This window comes from Polypterus senegalus, chromosome 13, assembly GCF_016835505.1.
Source record: "Polypterus senegalus isolate Bchr_013 chromosome 13, ASM1683550v1, whole genome shotgun sequence".
In the NCBI taxonomy this organism is placed as follows: Eukaryota; Metazoa; Chordata; class Cladistia; order Polypteriformes; family Polypteridae; genus Polypterus; species Polypterus senegalus.
Genome location: NC_053166.1, coordinates 13,046,108 through 13,065,788, shown reverse-complemented (window position 1 = coordinate 13,065,788; position 19,681 = coordinate 13,046,108). Strand labels below are relative to the sequence as shown.

Sequence of the window (19,681 nt, the reverse complement as noted above, 5' to 3'; positions counted from 1 at the left end):
TTGAAAGGCGGTATATATCCCACATTTGCTAAAGTCCAAGTTCTTTCTTTCTTTCTTTTTTGTCATAATACATTTTAAATATTGCAGTAGTGTGTAGGACTAGTTTAAACTGCCTTTCTGGAGTTTTTCTTGAAAGGCGCTGTATATATATCGTATTTGCTAATGTCCATTTTTTGTGTGTGTGTGTAATAACTCACATTAAATGCGTAGCCGTGTGGATGGCAGGATTAAATCGCCGTCAGCGTTCTTTTTGAAGTATTTCTTGAAATGCGCCATATATCCCACATCTGCTAAAATCCATTTTTTTTTTTTAAATTATAATGATCACCTTAAATGCGCAGCAGTGAGTAAACTTGAATCAAATTGCCTTGAAAGTATTCATTGAAAGGCGCTATATGCATCACCTTTGCTAAATTTCAAGTTTTTTTTTTTATTATAATAATCACTTGAAATACATAGCAGTGTCGAATGCTGGTTTAAACTGCCTTCTTTTTCAGGTATTCCTTGAAAGACGCTGTATAAAAGTAACGATTCCTTAAATGATATATAACTATGCCTCATTACATCTTTTGTTTTAAAATCATTCCAGGATCCACCAGTTTAGCATCCACTGAGGTTCAAAATGTATAATTGCGACTCCTACGTAGTAAAAACTTCCAAAATGCAGTGTAAAATGAGTACTTGCATTTTACCTGAGAACTTGTCACATCGGTCTGACCCCGCACACAGTGAAGAGTGCTATACGAAAATAAACTGAGATGAATTGAAAAGGTTACAGAAACTGATTAACATACAGATGGTCCTTATCGATCCGACGCCTGGGACGCCTCATTTTCTAATAAAAAACGCTTTTACAAGTGTTAAAATAATCTTAAAGACTTGGCGATGTGTTGCGCCCACCTATAGCTGAACTTTTGATCGGTCTGTCTGACTTCTTTAGTGCATTACGGCTTTAGCTTGCTACCCGCACAGGGGCGTTGCCTTATGCAAATATAGACGTTATCTTAAATATGGACAATGTCGTATGCAAATTGGAATGAAAATCCGCTTATGAAATCTTTTCTTATCCTACAAAACGTAGAAATCTGTCAGAAACGTTTATTATAAACTCGCGACAACGGATAAAAGCTGCTCATTAGGGTGTGACACCGTCCATTCTTACCATTCTCTCACAGCGCTGGGACTTATAATTAAAGAAAAAAAAGTTGTACTTCGTGTGGAGGCGGTGCTTGTTCTTGGCGGGCCAATGAGCGCTCGGCGTCGAGGGATCGTCGTCGAGTGCGGAAGCGTCCTTAGAAGTCAGCCGGAGAGAGGCGGACGGCTGCCCTGCTGCTGTGCCCCACATTCACGTTCTGTCCATGATCCTTCCAAGTACGGCCATGGGAGGGAGGGAGAAGGAATTAGAAATACATTTTACCCCGGGGAACGTGGAGTTAGTGGAGGTAAGACGCGCTGCCTGTCAGCCTCGGTTTGAAGCTTGAAAATCGTGGCCTGGACGCGACAGTTTCACACGAGCTGCTTTTGAACCGACAGCCGTCGGAATTGTTGTGACTGTATCGTTGCAATACGTGCAGCTGCTGGATTTTTGCTTGCTGCCAGCATGTTTCGTGTGGTGTGTCTCCGGTGACTGCGGCCAAAGTTGCTCGCCTGCCTATCGGGAAACGCCGCAGACGATACGTGCGTAGTCGCCAGTCGCTTGTGGCATCGCTAAGGCGGTGCGTGGGGTGAGTGTACGCGCTTCAATGAATGACATGGTGGCTGTACAACTAAAACAGAGCCTGTTTATGACGCCTCATGTACCCCTGTCATCGCTACATTTAACTTTACTTTTGCAATTTGCTGAATTTTTGGAATTTTGTAACTTTACTGTGATAACTTTATGAGTATAACAAACATACGCGTATACAGAACACCTGCTTTGTCTCTCCCAGCCGTCCGTTTGGAATGTGTTTCTGATTTGTACTGGCAAACCTGTTCTCGGTTATTACCCGCTGGATATACCCTGCTACCAAAGACCCCAAGGTTACTCCATAAAATAACTAACTAAATGAATAAATAATTATTACAGCATGCTGCAAACAAACATCACCTCCTCCTCCTCCATAGGATAAACTGCGCAAATGCAGGTGTGCTAAGTTTCTAGAGACTTCAAACCCAAAGATAAATTCAGAGCTGGAATTTCTGCCAAAGGGGCTTCTGCAAAGTACTGAATTAAGGGACACAATACTTTTTCTGAATGAAAAAAAAAATCAGTTTTTGACTTAATAAAATTGCAAACATTTCATTAAAATTGAAATCATTTTGATTTGACATTATGGGTGTGAATTTCCCCTTGGGATTAATAAAGTATCTATCTATCTATCTATCTATCTATCTATCTATCTATTATATAGTGCCTTATCTATCTATCTATCTATTATATAGTGCCTTATCTATCTATCTATCTATCGTGCCTTTCATAATCTATCTATCTATCTATCTATCTCATTGAGGTAGGTTGATGGGCAAAAATGGCAGATTTACCCATTTTAAAATAAATTTGCAACAGAAGGTGCGCAGACAGTGAAAGTTTTTCTGTCTCTCTGCATTTAGTAAAGACTATTAATGTGAGATTTACAAAAATACCAGCTAATTCAATGATAATAATAATGGGATCGATACCAGGTAAAATAACCAGTGCTTGCGAAGGTTACTTGCAAAAGTATCTTGGATATAGATACTTTATTAATCCCCAAGGGGCAAATTAACATACAATATAGTTAAATTGCTCATAAAAAACATTAAATAGGTACATATTATATTAATTACAAACAGTGCTTTATTATTTTTTTTTTTTTTTGTCTTTTGTATGAAAGACTGCACAGTTCACTTTCCAGCATTTTCTGTTGAACCCTAAACCCATGAAATTGACCAGAAACGCAAACACATTTGATCATTTTTTTGTGTTTTAAAAATACTGTAGTACCCTGGTTTCTGAGGTGTTGGGAATACCTGGAGAAGCTGACTATTAAAAGTAGCCCCCTGAGCGGGGATGAGGGTTTTTGATTGGTGGTATTGGGGTGTAGTTAGAGAGCACTTTGATTACATCCTGTGGCTTCTAAACCTTGCACTCTGCGTTGCTGCCATGATCACTGGCTCCCTGTCGCTCTAAAGTGGAGGGATTAGATTTACCGCTCCGCACATGCAGGACTAAACCTACACCTGTAATGTCTGTTCAGCTCTTTTTGTTTTGATTGCCCGGTACTCGCGTGATTAACTGTTTCTTCAGCTGTCACCTGACGACTGGAGCCCAGGCACGCACGATATTACTTCAACATTGCGAAAAAAGGGACTACATCTGTAAAATAATGCAGTGATTTTCTTTACTTTTAATCTTCTTTGGTAATCCATAGGTTTTTTTTTCTTTATTTTTCTTCTTTTTATTAAAGTTAAACAGGTATTTTTTACTTCTAGAAAATAAATATTGCACTGCGCTACTCGTTGCTGTCTGACTTCTTCACTCATGTCACTTTGAACACATTACTCCCCAACACTGAAAAATGACCTGCTGTTTGCAGAATTGATTTTAACTAAATCCCCTTCAGACATACGGCTACCCACGAGCTGTGATTGGCGAAACTTCTAGGTGAACGATTAGGTGCTCACGGCAAAGGTGGGACAGCTTTGAGAATGAGCATTAAATGCAGTCCTTGACTGTTTTATTAATGCAGCCCCTATCCCACTGTGGAAGTGGCACATTGCGACATCTACTACACACTTCATACTCTCTAGTATATTAATAAAATACAAACGTTTTCTCCTCCTGCAGCAATTACTCCAAAATCTCTTGTCTCTATGGATTCACCGATCAAATTCTTTGGACCACTATACTGGTAGAGCCTCTTTTTACACTTCACACAGACTCAGTTATTCATTCCATGGATTCCACAAAAAGTTGGAAACTTTCTTTTGAAATTCTGGTCCATATTGATGTGACTTTCAAGCTGTGAATCTCCTGCATCTCATTGATGTTATGCATTGTGCTTCTGCCACATGATTGGCTGAGTAGATAACTGCATTTATAAGCTGGTGGACAGGTGTTAATAATCATTTGCTCAGTCAGTGTAACAAAAATGCATTAAACTTTCAACTCAAGGAGTGTTATTGTGGTGTCCATTCCATTTGTATGGATTCTGGCTTTCAGATTTAGCAGCCTAGAGGGAATAATATTTGCATTAACACTGCTTATATGAATCCCATACTCAATGGCATATAACAGAGACATGTGGATTGCATGTGTCATTCCAATAGATGGCACCCCACAATACATTTGTAGTCATAAAATACACAACTACATGTTTGTGATACACTGTTTGCTGGGATGACTGAGACATAACAACTGGACAGACACTAACATGACAAAGCATTATGTCTGTGTTATATGCCATTTGGTATGGGATTCATTAAAGCAGTGCTAATGTTTGTGATTTGCCATCTGTTGGAAAGACAAAGGAAATGCTCACATCTCTGTTATATACCATTTAGTATGGGATTTATTAAAGCAGTGCTAATGTTTAATTCACCATCTTTTGGAATAACAAATGCAGTGCATATGTTAAATGCCATATGATACAGGATTTATTAAAGCGGTGCTAATGTTTGTGATTCGCCATCTGTTGGAATGACAAAAGCAATACACACATCTGTTATATGCAATTTGGTATGAAATTCATAAAAGCAGTGCTAATGTTTGATTTGCCATCTTTTGGAATAACAAATGCAATACATATGTTAAATGCCATTTGATACAGGATTTATAAAAAGGTGCTAATGTTTGTGATTCGCCATCTGTTGGAATGACAAAGGAAATGCACACATTTTTGTGTTATGTCATTTGGTATGGGATTTGTAAAAGCTGTTACTTTTGTGATGCGCCATCTGTTGGAATGACAAAGACAATGCATTTTATTCCTGAAAATATCTGATGTGCCATCTATTGGGTATATGTGTCAGAGACATAGCGACTGGACGGACACATTGACACTTTTTATTAAGGTGGATTCTTGTTAACAAGAAGTTAACACAGCGAGGTAGACACAAGAACTGAACTGTCAGCCCTGTGGCTTTAGCCAACACACTGCCTTAGTAGAGTTTGTCTGTAAGCATTTTCTCATATTTAGTAATCGATACTCTTTTTTTTCTGTTAATAGCCACCTTTATTCCTTAGCCTTGTTGTTTTCTTGTTTTCACACTGAGATGGTCTTAGCTGGAGGATGAAGGTCTCTGTTGAAGGACACCATACACAAGCTGACTAATTAAAGATTAAGCTGTTGCACTGTAAGGTATGTCTGCTGGCTCATTTCTCACCACTGACACTCGAAGATGGAGTGAGTCACAGTGCCTGCCAGTGCTTCATGCATGCATTCATTTTTTTTTTTTTCCTAAACCGGGTATTTTTTTTTATAGGTTTACTGGGTTTTGTCATCTTTTTAAGCGCAAAATCCGAGAGAACTTTGGATTGGATGCAAGCTAATCACAGAGGATTTACTCAGACACAGCAAATTTAGAGTTGCTAGGAAGTCTAACTAGCATTACTGAGCTGCAGCAAGTAGTCTAATTTTCTCTCTGGGGACAAAGTGTCATCTACAGTATCTATCTATACATTTGGGATTTATGAGGAAATCTGTAGAAAAAAATAAAAAAAAACAATATGCAAATATCACAAAGTCTGAATGGGCCAGCGTTTGAGATCATATACAGTGGATTCAGAAAGTGTTCAGACCCCTTCACTTTCTGGACACTCTTTATTGTGTTACAGATTTAAATTTAAAGGATACATTTTGCTGTTTTTTCGTCCATCATGTTACACTTAATAACCCATTAGGGCAAAGCGAAATCACATTTTCAGATAAGTTTGCAAATGTATTAAAAATCAAAAAGAAATAGAAAAATTCAGACCCTTAACTCAGTACTTTGTAGACACCCCTTTAGCAGCAGATCCAGCTTTGAGTCTTCTTGGGAAGTCTCAACAAGCTTGACACGCATTGGTTTGCTCAGTTTATTCCATTCTTCCTGGCAGATCATCTCAAGCACTGTTAGATTGGAAGGAAGATGTCTGTAAACCGCCATCTTCACGTCTCTCCACACAAGTTCTATGGGGTTTAAGTCTGTGCTTTGGCGTGGCAAATTAACACTAGAATTACCAGAGCCTACGAAAAAACTCGTAGATCTGTCCAACCTTAAAATGATTAGCACCACTCCGTCAGCGTCTTTTGTCCTTTAAATGTGTTGATAAGCAGCAGACAGCAAGCAGCCTGCTATCACATCCCTCACCCCGCACAGTTTTTTCAGCTCAAGTCTGCTTACCTGCGTGTCAGTTGCTTAGAGTTGTATAGAGTGAGAAGTCAAGCAAAATGACACCTTTTATAAATACTATATTGTTATTTGGAACAGATGTATTTCATAGCTATTTACCTTTATTTATTTACTTACTTCCTACAGTCACAAGTAGAGTGCAGAGCTTCCCATGTACATTTTTTTTATTCAGTTTTTATACTCTCAGCCGTGTTCACAATCCCAACTCAACCCCCCACACCCCGCATTTGACACTGCTATTTTCACATAGACAAGCTATAACAGAGGTAAACTCGGATAAAGACGACGACGGTTCCACATCAGATCAAAAATGCACTTTTGCCATCGCTGAACTTTGTATATGTACATGGGAAGCTCTGCACTCTACTTGTGACTGTAGGAAGTAAGTAAATAAATAAAAGTAAATAGCTATGAAATGCAAGTGTTCCAAATAACAATATAGTATTTATAAAAGGTGTCATTTTGCTTGACTTCTCACTCTATACAACTCTAAGCAACTGACACGCAGGTACGCAGACTTGAGCTGAGAAAACTGTGTGGGGTGGGGGATGTGATAGCAGGCTGCTTGCTGTTTGCTGCTTATCAACACATTTACAGGACAAAAGACGCTGACGGAGAGGTGCGAAGCGATTTAAGGTGGGATGGATCTACGCGTTTTTTCGCAGACTCTGGTAATTCTAGTGTTAAGGACTCATAGACACTTATCTCAAAGCCACTGTAGTGTTGTCTTGGCTCTAAGCTTCAGGTTATTGTTGTGCTGAAAGTCTGAATGGCATGCACCGTGGAACATATTTTCTTCAAGTACCTCTGTATTTGGCTGGATTCATTCTCTCTCAGTTCTGACCAGTCTCTCTGCCCCTGAAATAGAGAAATAACTAAAGGACTTCTTCTGGTTGTGCAGGAATAGCTGGCATTCGCAGTAGAGTGTCCATTAAAACACTTGGAAGGTAGATTTAAAAGAAAAAATGAGCTGAGCCTTTACAGTTTAAGCGAAAGAAGATTAAGAGGAGACCTGACTGAAGTGTTTAAAATTATAAAGTGAATTAGTGCAGTGGATCGAGACGGCGACTTTAAAATTAGTTCATCAAAAACACGGGGACACGGTTGGAAACTTGATAAGGGTAAATTTCACACAAAATTAGGAAGTTTTTCTTTAAGAACCACAGACACTTGGAATAAGAGACCAAGTAGTGTGGCATACAGGAGGACTTTAGTGACTTTCAAAACTCGACTTGATGTTATTTTAGAAGAATTAAGTGGACAGGACTGGCGAGCTTTGTTGGCCAGAATGGCCTGTTCTCGTCTAGATTGTTCTAATGTTAATAGCTAGATGGGGAACATATTTCAATTCCTTTTCTCCTTTTATATAAAAAATATATTTATACAGATTTTTAAGCCAGTGTAGTTCCTTTTTTATTAAATCAATATTTTCAATTACTAATTATTGGGTACTACACAGTTTTTATCCGTGCGGTTTTTTGCACCATTCTTAGGAAAGCCTTGAAATGGCTGTGCATTAGCAGCTTGTGATCACACTTGAATGTTATCATAATAATAATTCTGTAAATTTATATAGCAGTTTTTCTCAACTTCTCAAAGCGCTTTTCATAGTGAGTGGGAAGCCTCTTCAAGCACCACTGCGACGGCAGAAATTTTGCGCCAGTGTGCTCACCACGCATTAGGCCACTTGCACACTTGGGGACACTGCTGGTACTGTCTAAACTGTCTAAGGATTCCATAGGTGCCATTGTGAGACATAATCATGGTGACAGAACAAAGTCCTTTTTCACTGTGTTGTGAGTTGAGGTAGAAAGATTTTAAAAATTCATAGCATTCTGATGAAAAAAAAAATTAGTTTGCAGCAACAACACAGAAGATGGTATGTGAGACCTTTAAATGTAACACACCATTACAATAGGGGATATGCGACGCTTGTATTGCTTACAGTCATATGAAAAAGTTTGGGAACCCCTCTTAATTCTTTGGATTTTTGTTTATCATTGGCTGAGCTTTCAAAGTAGCAACTTCCTTTTAATATCTGACATGCCTTATGGACACAGTAGGATTTCATCAGTGACATTAAGTTTATTGGATTAACAGAAAATATGCATCATAACAAAATTAGACAGGTGCATAAATGTGGGCACCCTAACAGAGATATGACATCAATACTTAGTTGAGCCTCCTTTTGTTAATCTAACAGCCCCTAGACGCTGTTCTCCTATAGCCTGTGATGAGTGTCTGGATTCTGGATGGAGGTATTTCTGACCATTCTTCATACAAAATCTCTCCAGTTCAGTTAATTTGATGGCTGCTGAGCACGGACAGCCTGCTTCAAATCATCCCATAGATTGTTGATGATATTCAAGTCAGGGGACTGTGACGGCCATTCCAGAACATTGTACTTCTCCCTCTGCATGAATGCTTTTGTAGATTTCGAACTGTGTTTTGGGTCATTGTCTTGTTGGAATATCCAACCCCTGTGTAACTTCAACTTTGTGACTGATGCTTGAACATTATCCTGAAGGATTTCCTGAAGGTTGAATTCATGTGACCGTCGACTTTAACAAGGGCCCCAGTCCCTGAACTGGCCACACAGCCCCACAGCCTGATGGACCCTCCACCAAATTTGACAGGAGGTAGCAGGTGTTTTTCTTGGATTGCAGTGTTCTTCTTCCGCCATGCAAATCGCTTTTTGTTCTGACCAAATAACTCAATTTTTGTCTCATCAGTCCAAAGCACTTTGTTCCAAAATGACTCTGACTTGTCTAAATGAGCATTTGATACAACAAGCGACTCTGTTTGTGGCGTGAGTGCAGAAAGGGCTTCTTTCTCATCACCCTGCCATACAGATATTCTTTGTGAAAATTGTGCTGAATTGTAGAACGATGTACAGACACACCATCTGCAGCGAGATGTTCTTGCAGGTCTTTGGAGGTGATCTGTGGGTTGTCTGTAACCATTCTCACAATCCTGCTCATATGCCGCTCCTGTATTTTTCTTGGCCTGCCAGACCTGCTGAGTTTAACAGCAACTGTGCCTGTGGCCTTCCATTTCCTGATTCGATTCCTTACAGTTGAAACTGACAGTTTAAACCTCTTTTTGTAGCCTTCCCCTAAACAATGAGACTGAACAATCTTTGTTTTCAGATCTTTTGAGAGTTGCTTTGAGGATCCCATGCTGTCTGTCACTCTTCAGACGAGAGTCAAAGGGAAGCACAACTTGCGATTGACCACCTTAAATACCTTTTACCACTCATGATTGGACACTCCTGTCTATGAAGTTCAAGGCTTAACAAGCTCATCCAACCAAGTAATCAGCATTGAGCAGTGACAGGCATTCAAATCAGCACAATGACAAGGGGACCCACATTTTTGCACAGCCAGTTTTCACATTTGATTTAATTTCATACAACTAAATACTGCGTCACTAAAAATCTTTGTACGGAAAAAACACAGCAGTACTCGGATGTTCCTAGGAAATGAAAGACATACCACTGTTATCTCTTTTTGTTGAAAGTAGTGTCAATTATTATGCAGGCTGAGAGGGGTTTCATCTTTCCTCATAACTCATCCCCTGTAATCCTGGAATCGGCCCAGTCGCTCTTCTCTGGACCTTTTATCTAGTGTTGTTATGTCCTTTTTGTAGCTTTGTTGAAAGGAGAGTCGATTATTATGAGGGCTGAGAGGAGTTCCCAAACTTTTCATGTGACTGTATGCGAGAAATGGATAAAGAAAATCCGCATGTCCGCACTTCAGTCTGATGATTTGTTGCACCGCATTGAGCCATTCATCAAACATGGAAGCACGCAGATTTATCTTGTTGGATCGGCAGCTGTTGTTGCATATTTTTTTGAATGTGCCTGGTCTGCCCCTTCATGGCTGAGCTGTTACTTCTCAACGCTTTGATATTACAATAACAACACTTACAGTGGAGCTTGGCAAATTTAGCAGATCAGAAACGTCACCTCCTGACTTGTAACAAAGTTGGCATCCTATGGCAGTGCAATGCCTAAAGTCACTGAGCTCTTCTGTACAACCCAGTGTTTGTCAATGGATGTTGTTTGGCTTTATGTGCACCTCAACAGAAGAATTTGGAGGGGTGTACTCTGTGGCGGACGGCTGGGACGCCCCTTTGAAACTGGATCCGGGAACATTTGGTGGCAGCCCCCCTGGGTTCCATCGGGGCCAATACCTTGGAACACCAAAGCTCATCCCTGTTGGGATCCGTGGCCACTGCCAGGGGGAGCTGCAATGCTTCCTGAGCCCGAGTGGGCGGCAACACAGCCACACCCGGAAGTGCAGCCTAATCTAGGTTAATTGCCACCTGGAGCAGTTCCGGGTGAACTATAAAGAGAGCCTGCGGCCGCTACTCAGGACGCCAGAGTCAGGAGGAGGAGGACAAAGCTGCCTGGGAGGAGTAGTGGAGGAGGAAGAGTGTGGTTTGGGGTGATTTACTTAGGGTGTTGTTTTGGGTCTACGTTGGGCCTGTGGGACACGGGGAAGACATGCCCCACGGCTGAAGAAAAATAATTCCTTTTTGTTCGATTTTTACACGTGCCTCCATTGTCAGTCTGTGTCAGGTCGACGCCTATATAGCACCTTTGCCACAATTCATACTTTTGACACTGTTTTGTATTTTTTTTTTTTTTTAAGATTGTAGGCACATGAAGTATTATCAGACTCAATATGCTATCAATTTACAGAAATGAAGTTATTACGATTGGTGCACTTTGCTTTGTGTTCAGTGGCCTGGTGTTTGTTAAAGTTGTACTATTGTATAAAGATCAGCTCAAAAACTGTTAAAGATCCTCGGGCATCCTTCGTAAAGAGTAAGGCTGTATCCCGATGTCTTGAATTTATTTGGAGTGTAATGTTACCCACTGCTGCATGACATTGCCCCGAATTCCTCTTAATTTGGGTTAAATTTGTATTTCTGCAGTTAGGGTACTAGGGTGTTGTACCGTGTTAGCCATTATGAATGTAGTGAACACTCAAGCAACTTGACACCTTTTATTGGCTAACTAAAAAGATTACAATATGCAAGCTTTCGAGGCAACTCAGGCCCCTTCTTCAGGCAAGATGTAATACAGAAACTGAAGTTTCCTGTGTTTATATCCACACACTAGAACAAGAAACAACATTGGTAAATCTTTAAAGGAAAAATCTTAAATGTAAAAAATTAATAGGTTCACTCAGGCTAAGATTAATTTAACAAGAGAGAGAAGAACAATGTATGGTCAAGATCTTTAGATTAAATAACTGTCCAACAAAGTCCTTTGAAGTTTGTGATGAGTTTTTCAAAACAATGTGGCTCTGTTGACAGGTTATCTGTGTCAGTCTGAGAGATGCAAACAGTCCTCATTCCTGGCTATAAAAGGTGTCATTTTGCTTGGCTCTGCGGTTAGGGTTGTACAGTATACCATAACATAACAGCCTCTTCCGCTTATCCGGGGTCGGGTCGCGGGGGCAGCAGCTTAAGCTGAGATGCCCAGACTTCCCTCTCCCCGGCCACTTCTTCCAGTTCTTCCGGGAGAATCCCAAGGCATGCCAGCATGTCCTGGGTCTTCCCGGGGGCCTCCTTCCGGTTGGACGTGCCCGGAACACCTCACCAGGGAGGCGTCCAGGAGGCATCCTGATCAGATGCCCGAGCCACCTCATCTGACTCCTCTCTCTACTCTGAGCCCCTCCCGGATGACTGAGCTTCTCACCCTATCTTTAAGGGAAAGCCCAGACACCCTGCGGAGGAAACTCATTTCAGCCGCTTGTATTCGCGATCTCGTTCTTTCGGTCACTACCCATAGCTCATGACCATAGGTGAGGGTAGGAGCGTAGATCGACTGGTAAATTGAGAGCTTTGCCTTACGGCTCAGCTCCTTTTTCACCACGACAGACCGATGCAGAGCTCGCATCACTGCAGATGCCGCACCGATCCGCTTGTCGATCTCACGGTCCATTCTTCCCTCACTCGTGAACAAGGCCCCGAGATACTTGGAACTCCTCCACTTGGGGCAGGATCTCTCCCCCAACCCTGAGAGGGCACTCCACCCTTTTCCGGCTGAGGACCATGGTCTCGGATTTGGAGGTGCTGATTCTCATCCCAGCTGCTTCACACTTGGTTGCGAACCGTTCCCGAGAGTGCTGAAGATCACGGCCTGATGAAGCAAACAGGACAACATCATCTGCAAAAAGCAGTGACCCAATCCTGAGTCCACCAAACCGGTCCCCTTCAACACCTTGGCTACGCCTAGAAATTCTGTCCATAAAAGTTATGAACAGAATCGGCGACAAAGGGCAGCCCTGGCGGAGTCCAACTCTCACTGGAAACGGGCTCGACTTACTGCCGGCAATGTACAGTATACCGGTTTTGGAAAAGTACCAGAAGTAAACATGCACTTTCCTTCCTATCCCCCAAACCCCCATTCCCTTGACAATAAATTATCAGTTTCATAGACATTATGAAGCCGTGGGGGGGCCCCCAAGTCCCCACCATCTTAATTTCTCACGTACGGTGGAACTTTATAGGGGGACCCAAACCCCCCACCATTTAAAATTTTTAACTTACAGGTGGAACTTCACAGACGGGACCCTTCCCTTGTTGCTTCAGTATAATCAAGACTATTAAGAAGGAAGCGGACGGTAGTGCGGTGCAGTGACGCAGTGCTCCAGGGAGGCTGGAGAAAAATGGATGGTTTTCAGGAGTTATCATCTGTTATTTGCTTCAGAACCGTTTTTGGTACCGGTGCTGAGATCTGAAAGCTGGCATTGATACTGAAGTCAAAATATGTGTACCGATCCAACAGTAGCTGCTGTGCTACCGCTTTGAAACCTGCTGCCGTCACCACTACTCCTCATTGAATTTGAGCTCCTTAAGGAGCTGTGTGAGTCAGAAATGGCTACGGGCCACAACTGCCTTGTCTTGCCCTCCTAGCAGAAAAGAAACGTAACCTTATTACAAGAGATTGCAGCTTCTTATGCTTCCAGATGCATGATAAGAATACACATTATCAAGCAGGAAGAGAAATGTTTTTCTTTTATGGCCCTAATAAAATGTGTTTTTGAGAACAGAGTTGGGTTAATTCCAGAGGCACTCAAGAGATGTATTGCTGAGACACAAAAAAAAAAAAACCCTTTAGCTTCCTGTATTTATTTTAGATTTGTGCCGTTAATAATAAATGTCAAAAGTTAGGGTGTCATGCAGTGGAATTGTCTCTCCTGTCTTTTTTTTTCTTTCTTGTTACTCTTTTACTGATCCTGGACTTTAACTGTACATAATTATTATAATGTGACTAGGTCACCAACCCCATTGGCCTGCGCATCTCTGCCGCTCGCGTTGTGAAGAGGGGGTCTGAACGCACCTCAAGACGACGCCCCCTCTTAAATGGCGATACAATGGGTAACAGTTTTTTTTTAAACCTCATCTTTGCTCGATCAACTGCTGGATTGCTGCTGCCGCCATGCCGTTTGATCTCCATCTCGTGCTGAGCTTCGAACATTTAAAAGCCTGTACAGCAACTGTCTCACTGCCACCCTCTGCTCCTGCTGGGGGTCCCGCTCCCGAGGCGTGCCCCTATGAAGAGGAAGATTTTCTATTCTTTTCTTTGAGAGATGGAACTCTTCCCATCCCCTCCGACTACACACCGAGCTCGATTCACTCCTGAAAGAGACTTGTGTTTGTGTGAAGCGTTTGAATGACGTTTCTGTCTCTAAAATCTCCTGTGTATCTGTTCAACTCTATGACACAAGCGTTACGGCGTATGTGGATTTCACTTTCACCAAACAACAAATCTTTTAATTCTCGCGGATACGCCTCCTCATTGTGTAGAAACACTACATTTCTCTGATGGCAACACGAATTAGAAGATCTACAAGTCTCTGACTTAAAGTTTAAATCCGAACAATATATTCAATCTCTCTTCGCTGTTCCGTTATTTCACCGAGTAATAATTTCCGTTTCTTTGCGCTAATGCAATCTTTACTATCGTGTTTTTTTTTTTTTGAGACTTTTGAATTTTCATACTTCCATTATCTGCATCACGCCAACGTTTTTGAATTCTTTACGACATTCTACTTTGTCATCTACTCTTTGTCTTTTACTTCCGGCCCCGGGTGTGATTAAATCTCTTGGCACAGAATCTTGTCTCACGGGACGTGAAAGTGTCTCTCTGAGAAAATCTCATCTCGTCACAAGGTAAAAAGTCTCGTCTCCCAAGATTTTTTTTTATTATAATAGAGAGATTATGATATTAAGTTCTTAATTTCCTGTTGCTTAGTTTTAAGATTAAATTGTATTTTGAGCCCAGAGGAAACCAAATGGTTTATTGTTACAGTGTATTACCTAGAAATGTACAGGTGCCTTCCATAACGTTTGTCAATACTTATTCCCTGTGTCATTCCATTTTATTACACATAATGGACTTACTTGTTTTGATTTCTTTTTATTTGTGGATTACTTCGGTTGTTACTGACATCTGGTGTAAATTTCATGTCAATAACCCAATTAGAATTATATTTACAAGGAAAAATGTTGATGTGTTTAATACTTATTTTTCTCCGCTGTATATGTACCGTATATATAGTCCTATGAAAAAATTTGGGAACCCCTCTTAATTCTTTGGATTTTTGTTTATCATTGGCTGAGCTTTCAAAGTAGCAACTTCCTTTGACATGCCTTATGGAAACGGTAGGATTTCAGAAGTGGCATTAAGTTAATGGGATTAACAGAAAATATGCAATATGTGTCATAACAAAATTAAACAGGTGCATAAATGTGGGCACCCAACAGAGATATGACATCAATACTTAGTTGAGCCTCCTTTTGCCAATCTAACAGCCTCGAGGTATTGTTGACCATTCTTCCATACAAAATCTCTCCAGTTCAATTTGATGGCTGCCGAGCATGGACAGCCTGCTTCAAATCATCCCATAGATTTTCTGTGATATTTAAGTCAGGGGACTGTGACGGCCATTCTAGAACATTCTACTTCTCCCTCTGCATGAATGCCTTTGTAGATTTCAAACTGTGTTTTAGGTCATTGTCTTTTTGGAATATCTAACCCCTGCGTAACTTAAACTTTGTGACTAATGCTTGAACATTACCCTGCAGAATTTGTTGATTATTGGGTTGAATTCATCAACTTTAATAAGGGCCCAATCCCTGAACTAGCCACACAGCCCCACAGCATGACGGAACCTCCACCAAATTTGACAGTAGGTAGCAGGTGTTTTTCTTCCGCCATGCAAGGAGCTTTTTGTTATGACCAAATAACTCATTTTTTGTCTCATCAGTCCAGAGCACTTTGTTCCAAAATAAATCTGGCTTGTCTAAATGAGCATTGGTATACAACAATCGACTCTGTTTGTGGCATAAGTGCAGAAAGGGCTTCTTTCTCATCACCCTGCCATACAGATGTTCTTTCTGCAAACTGCGCTGAATTGTAAAACGATGTACAGATACACCACCTGCAGCAAGATCTGCTTGTAGGTCTTTGGAGGTGATCTGTGGGTTGTCTCTAACCATTCTCACAATCCTGCTCATATGCCGCTCCTGTATTTTTCTTGGCCTGCCAGACCTGCTGGGTTGGTTTAACAGCAACTGTGCCTGTGGCCTTCCATTTCCTGATTCCATTCCTCACAGTTGAAACTGACAGTTTAAACCTCTGAGATGGCTTATTGTAGCCTTCCCCTAAACCATGGGTCCTCAATCACAGTCCTGGAGGGCCGCAGTAGCCGCAGGTTTTTGTTCTAACCTGGTTGCTTAATTAGAAAGCAATTCTTGCCAATAATTTTATTTTATTGCTTGTTCGCGCTTTAGCTCTGCTATGTCAGGTCATTCTCATATCCTAGATTTTCTTCCCCTTTCTAAGGATATCATCCAAATGATTTGAAGACTAAAATGGATGAGTAATTCTCAGTCCTTCACTTTTTTCTCTTAACTTTCCTTCCAAGTATTTAATTAAACCCAATAGTGCATGATAAATACACACAGGTGTAAATGGTAACAAGCTAAATTGAGAAATACTGGTCTCTTTTGTCGTTTGCATGTTATTGCTAATAAGGAGCCATTAAAAATCAAGAATACAGCTGTTTAAGACTAAAATAAGCAATGAGGGTTCAAAATCTTAACGAGAGCAACAACTAAGCGAAGCAGAAGTGTCACTTGAGCAATAAGTGCTTCTTATTAAGAAATTGGGTTGGAGCAAAAACCTGCAGCCACTGCAGTCCTCCAGGACCGTGATTGAGGACCCCTGCCCTAAACCATGATACGTAACACTCTTTGTTTTCAGATCTTTTGAGAGTTGCTTTGAGGATCCCATGCTGTCTGTCACTCTTCAGAGGAGAGTCAAAGGGAAGCACAGTTTGCAATGGATCACCTTAAATACCTTTTACCACTCATGATTGGACACTCCTGTCTGTGAAGTTCAAGGCTTAACGAGCTCATCCAACCAATTTGGTGTTGCAAGTAATCAGTATTTGGGCAGTGACAGGCATTCAAATCAGCACAATGACAAGGGGATCCACATTTTTGCACAGCCAGTTTTTCACATTCGATTTAATTTCATACAACTAAATACTGCTTCACTAAAAATCTTTGTATGGAAAAAACACCCCAGTGCTCAGATGTTCCTAGGAAATGAAAGACATACCGCTGTTATCTCTTTTTGTTGAAAGTAGTGTCAATTATTATGTAGGCTGAGAGGGGTTTCATCTTTCCTCATAACTCATCCCCTGTAGTCCTGGAATCAGCCTAGTCGCTCTTCTCTGGACCTTTTTCTTGTGCTGTTATGTCCTTTTTGTAGCCTGGAGACCAAAACTTCTCCCAGTACTCCAGATGAGGCCTCACCAGTGTGTTATAAAGGTTGAACAGAACCTCCTGTGACTTGTACTGCACAAATCAAGGCGCTATATAACCTGACATTCTGATTCCCTTCTTAATGGCTTCTAAACACTGTCGGGAAGTTGATAGTTTAGAGGCCACTATGACTTCTAAATCTTTCTCATAAGGTGGACTCTTGATTTGCAGACCTGTCATTGTGTATTCAAACCTCACATTTTTACCCCTTATGTGTAATAGTTTACATTTGCTGGCATTAAAATTCATTTGCCACAAATCTGCCCAAGCCTGTATGTTCTCCAAGTCCTTCTGTGATGATATAATGGATTCCAAATTATCTGCTAATCCACTTATATTGGTATCATCTGCAAAATTAACCAGCTTGTTACTTATTTTCCTATCTAAATCATTTATAGTCCCTAACACTCACCCCTGCTTGACACCACTCTAAACATCAGCCAGTTTTGACGAGGTTCCTCCCATCATCACCCTTTGCTTCCTGTGTCTGAGCCAATTCTGCTTCCATCTACATGCCACACCCTGAACTCCTACTACTTTTAGTTTGATGCCCACCCTCTCATGTGGCACCTTATCAAATACTTTCTGAAAGTCAAGATAAATAATCTCATCTCCTCCACTCTGATCGTATCCTTTTGTTGCCTCCTCATAGAATTCCAGCATGTTAGTAAAACACGACCTCACTCTTCTGACCCCATGCTGACTGTTCAGAATAACTCCTGTCCTTTTCAGGTGTTGCTCAATCTTATTCTTAATAATTCCTTCCATTCATTTTCTGGGGTGCATGGGAAACTGTGGGGTAAGCATTGGCTCTCTACTATGCTGAAATACTCTTATGATAAACTCCTGCATATTAAACAGATTGTCCAGAGAAAATGGTCACACTGGAATGTCTTAAAACACACTGGCATTGTGTGGCACCTGAAATATTTATATCGCCTGTCGGGTTGCTGACGCCATTCCATTCCATTTATTCAGGAATATGCCGTCCTACTAATGGCTTTGGAAACGATTGTCAGTGTGCCAAATTTGCAATATGCTAAAGTAAACTCCGGTTGTGGATCAGTACACGACAAACCCTCAACAGCTAATACTACAGTACATTGCTTAACACAAGATCTTTTAATGCCAGTGCGCTGGTGCTATCAGAATTCATTACAGACTCCACCTATACCTATACCTAAAAGAAACCAGGCAAAAAACAAACATATTTACGTCTCTCACGGATGTCTGAATACGTTTACTTCTCAAAGGCTCACAGCTCAGGACAAGCCTTAGGAGGTCAGTGCAACTGTTAGATCTAAATTAAACATCAAAAGAATCCCAATTGATGGTCCATTGTCTTTTGAGTGTCTGGCTCTTAAACTAATAATGAACTCTGGTCCTGTCCTACTTATTGTCATCTTTTCGTTCACCAAAAATACAATGGGTCTTTCTTATCTGATCTGTATTAACTCACTTAAGTCTCCTTTCCCAGAAATTCATTCTTCTTGCCGATTTCAACATCCATATTGACATTTCTACATGTAAACTGAGAAATGAATGAATGAATGAACGAAATAAATAAAGAAACATGTTGATTTTCCTACTCACTGCACATCTGGCTTATCTGTCGGCAGCACTTACAGCAGTGAGTTGGGACTCTCTGACCATAAAGCGGTACCTTTCACTGTCTTGTTACCTCTCTCTGCTCTTACCTGTAAACATCAAATTTCTTTCAGAAACCTTAAAAAATATCTGTCCTTGCTTAATCAATTTCTGATCTTTCTGTCTTCCTCTGTTTCATCTACACTAGCTAATCTTATTGACTACTATAACTAGGACCCTATGATTTCCGCGATGTGGAAAACACGGACGGAATAACGGAATTAATGCATATACAAGGATTTTAGATTTAAAAACGGAAATGAGCGAAATTTAGAGACTGAAGAGGGAGACTGTTACAAAACTTCCCAATAAATTAAACAATAGTAGTTCTGTCATTCAGATACTATTTTCTGGTTTGTTGTTTTTCAAGTGAATGCAATTCTTTGTAGAAATCTAGTCGTGCCTCTATCCGTTTGTGCGCATGTTTCGTTTATGCTTTCCCGTTAAAGGCACGCGAATTAGCTAGCTGCACGAGACAGAAATGTTGAAGCGAGCAGTACCAGATACCCTAACTACGTCGAAAAAAAACGTAAGAAACATGAGCTTAATTGCAAATTTGAGAGCACAACAATAACCCGGTGACTTTTCAGAATCTGGGCAACAACTTTTCTGCAAGTTTTGCCAGCATACCATACACTTGACACGAAAAGATACTTACGATGACAATGTATAAAATCTAAATCCTATCTCAAGAACAAGGAAAAATTAGGATTAAAAAGTGTTCCCTTTCAGGAAACAACAAAATCGTCAGATGCAAGACGCCAGTTCGTGGAAGACATTGTAGCCATGTGTGCGGAGTTGGGCATACCGCTCGATAAAATGACGAAGA

General features: G+C 40.8%; 1 protein-coding gene across 1 annotated transcript in view; it reads left to right on the top strand.

Moving 5' to 3' along the window:
* The first annotated feature begins 1,275 nt into the window (after positions 1–1,275).
* The window catches only part of LOC120542475 (methionine adenosyltransferase 2 subunit beta-like), a 29,690-nt gene continuing 11,284 nt past the window's right edge, over positions 1,276–19,681 (top strand). Inside the window, exon 1 of the mRNA XM_039774982.1 lies at positions 1,276–1,442. Coding sequence (XP_039630916.1) covers positions 1,359–1,442 — 84 coding nt within the window. The 5' untranslated portion in view covers positions 1,276–1,358. The remainder of the gene's footprint in view (positions 1,443–19,681) is intronic.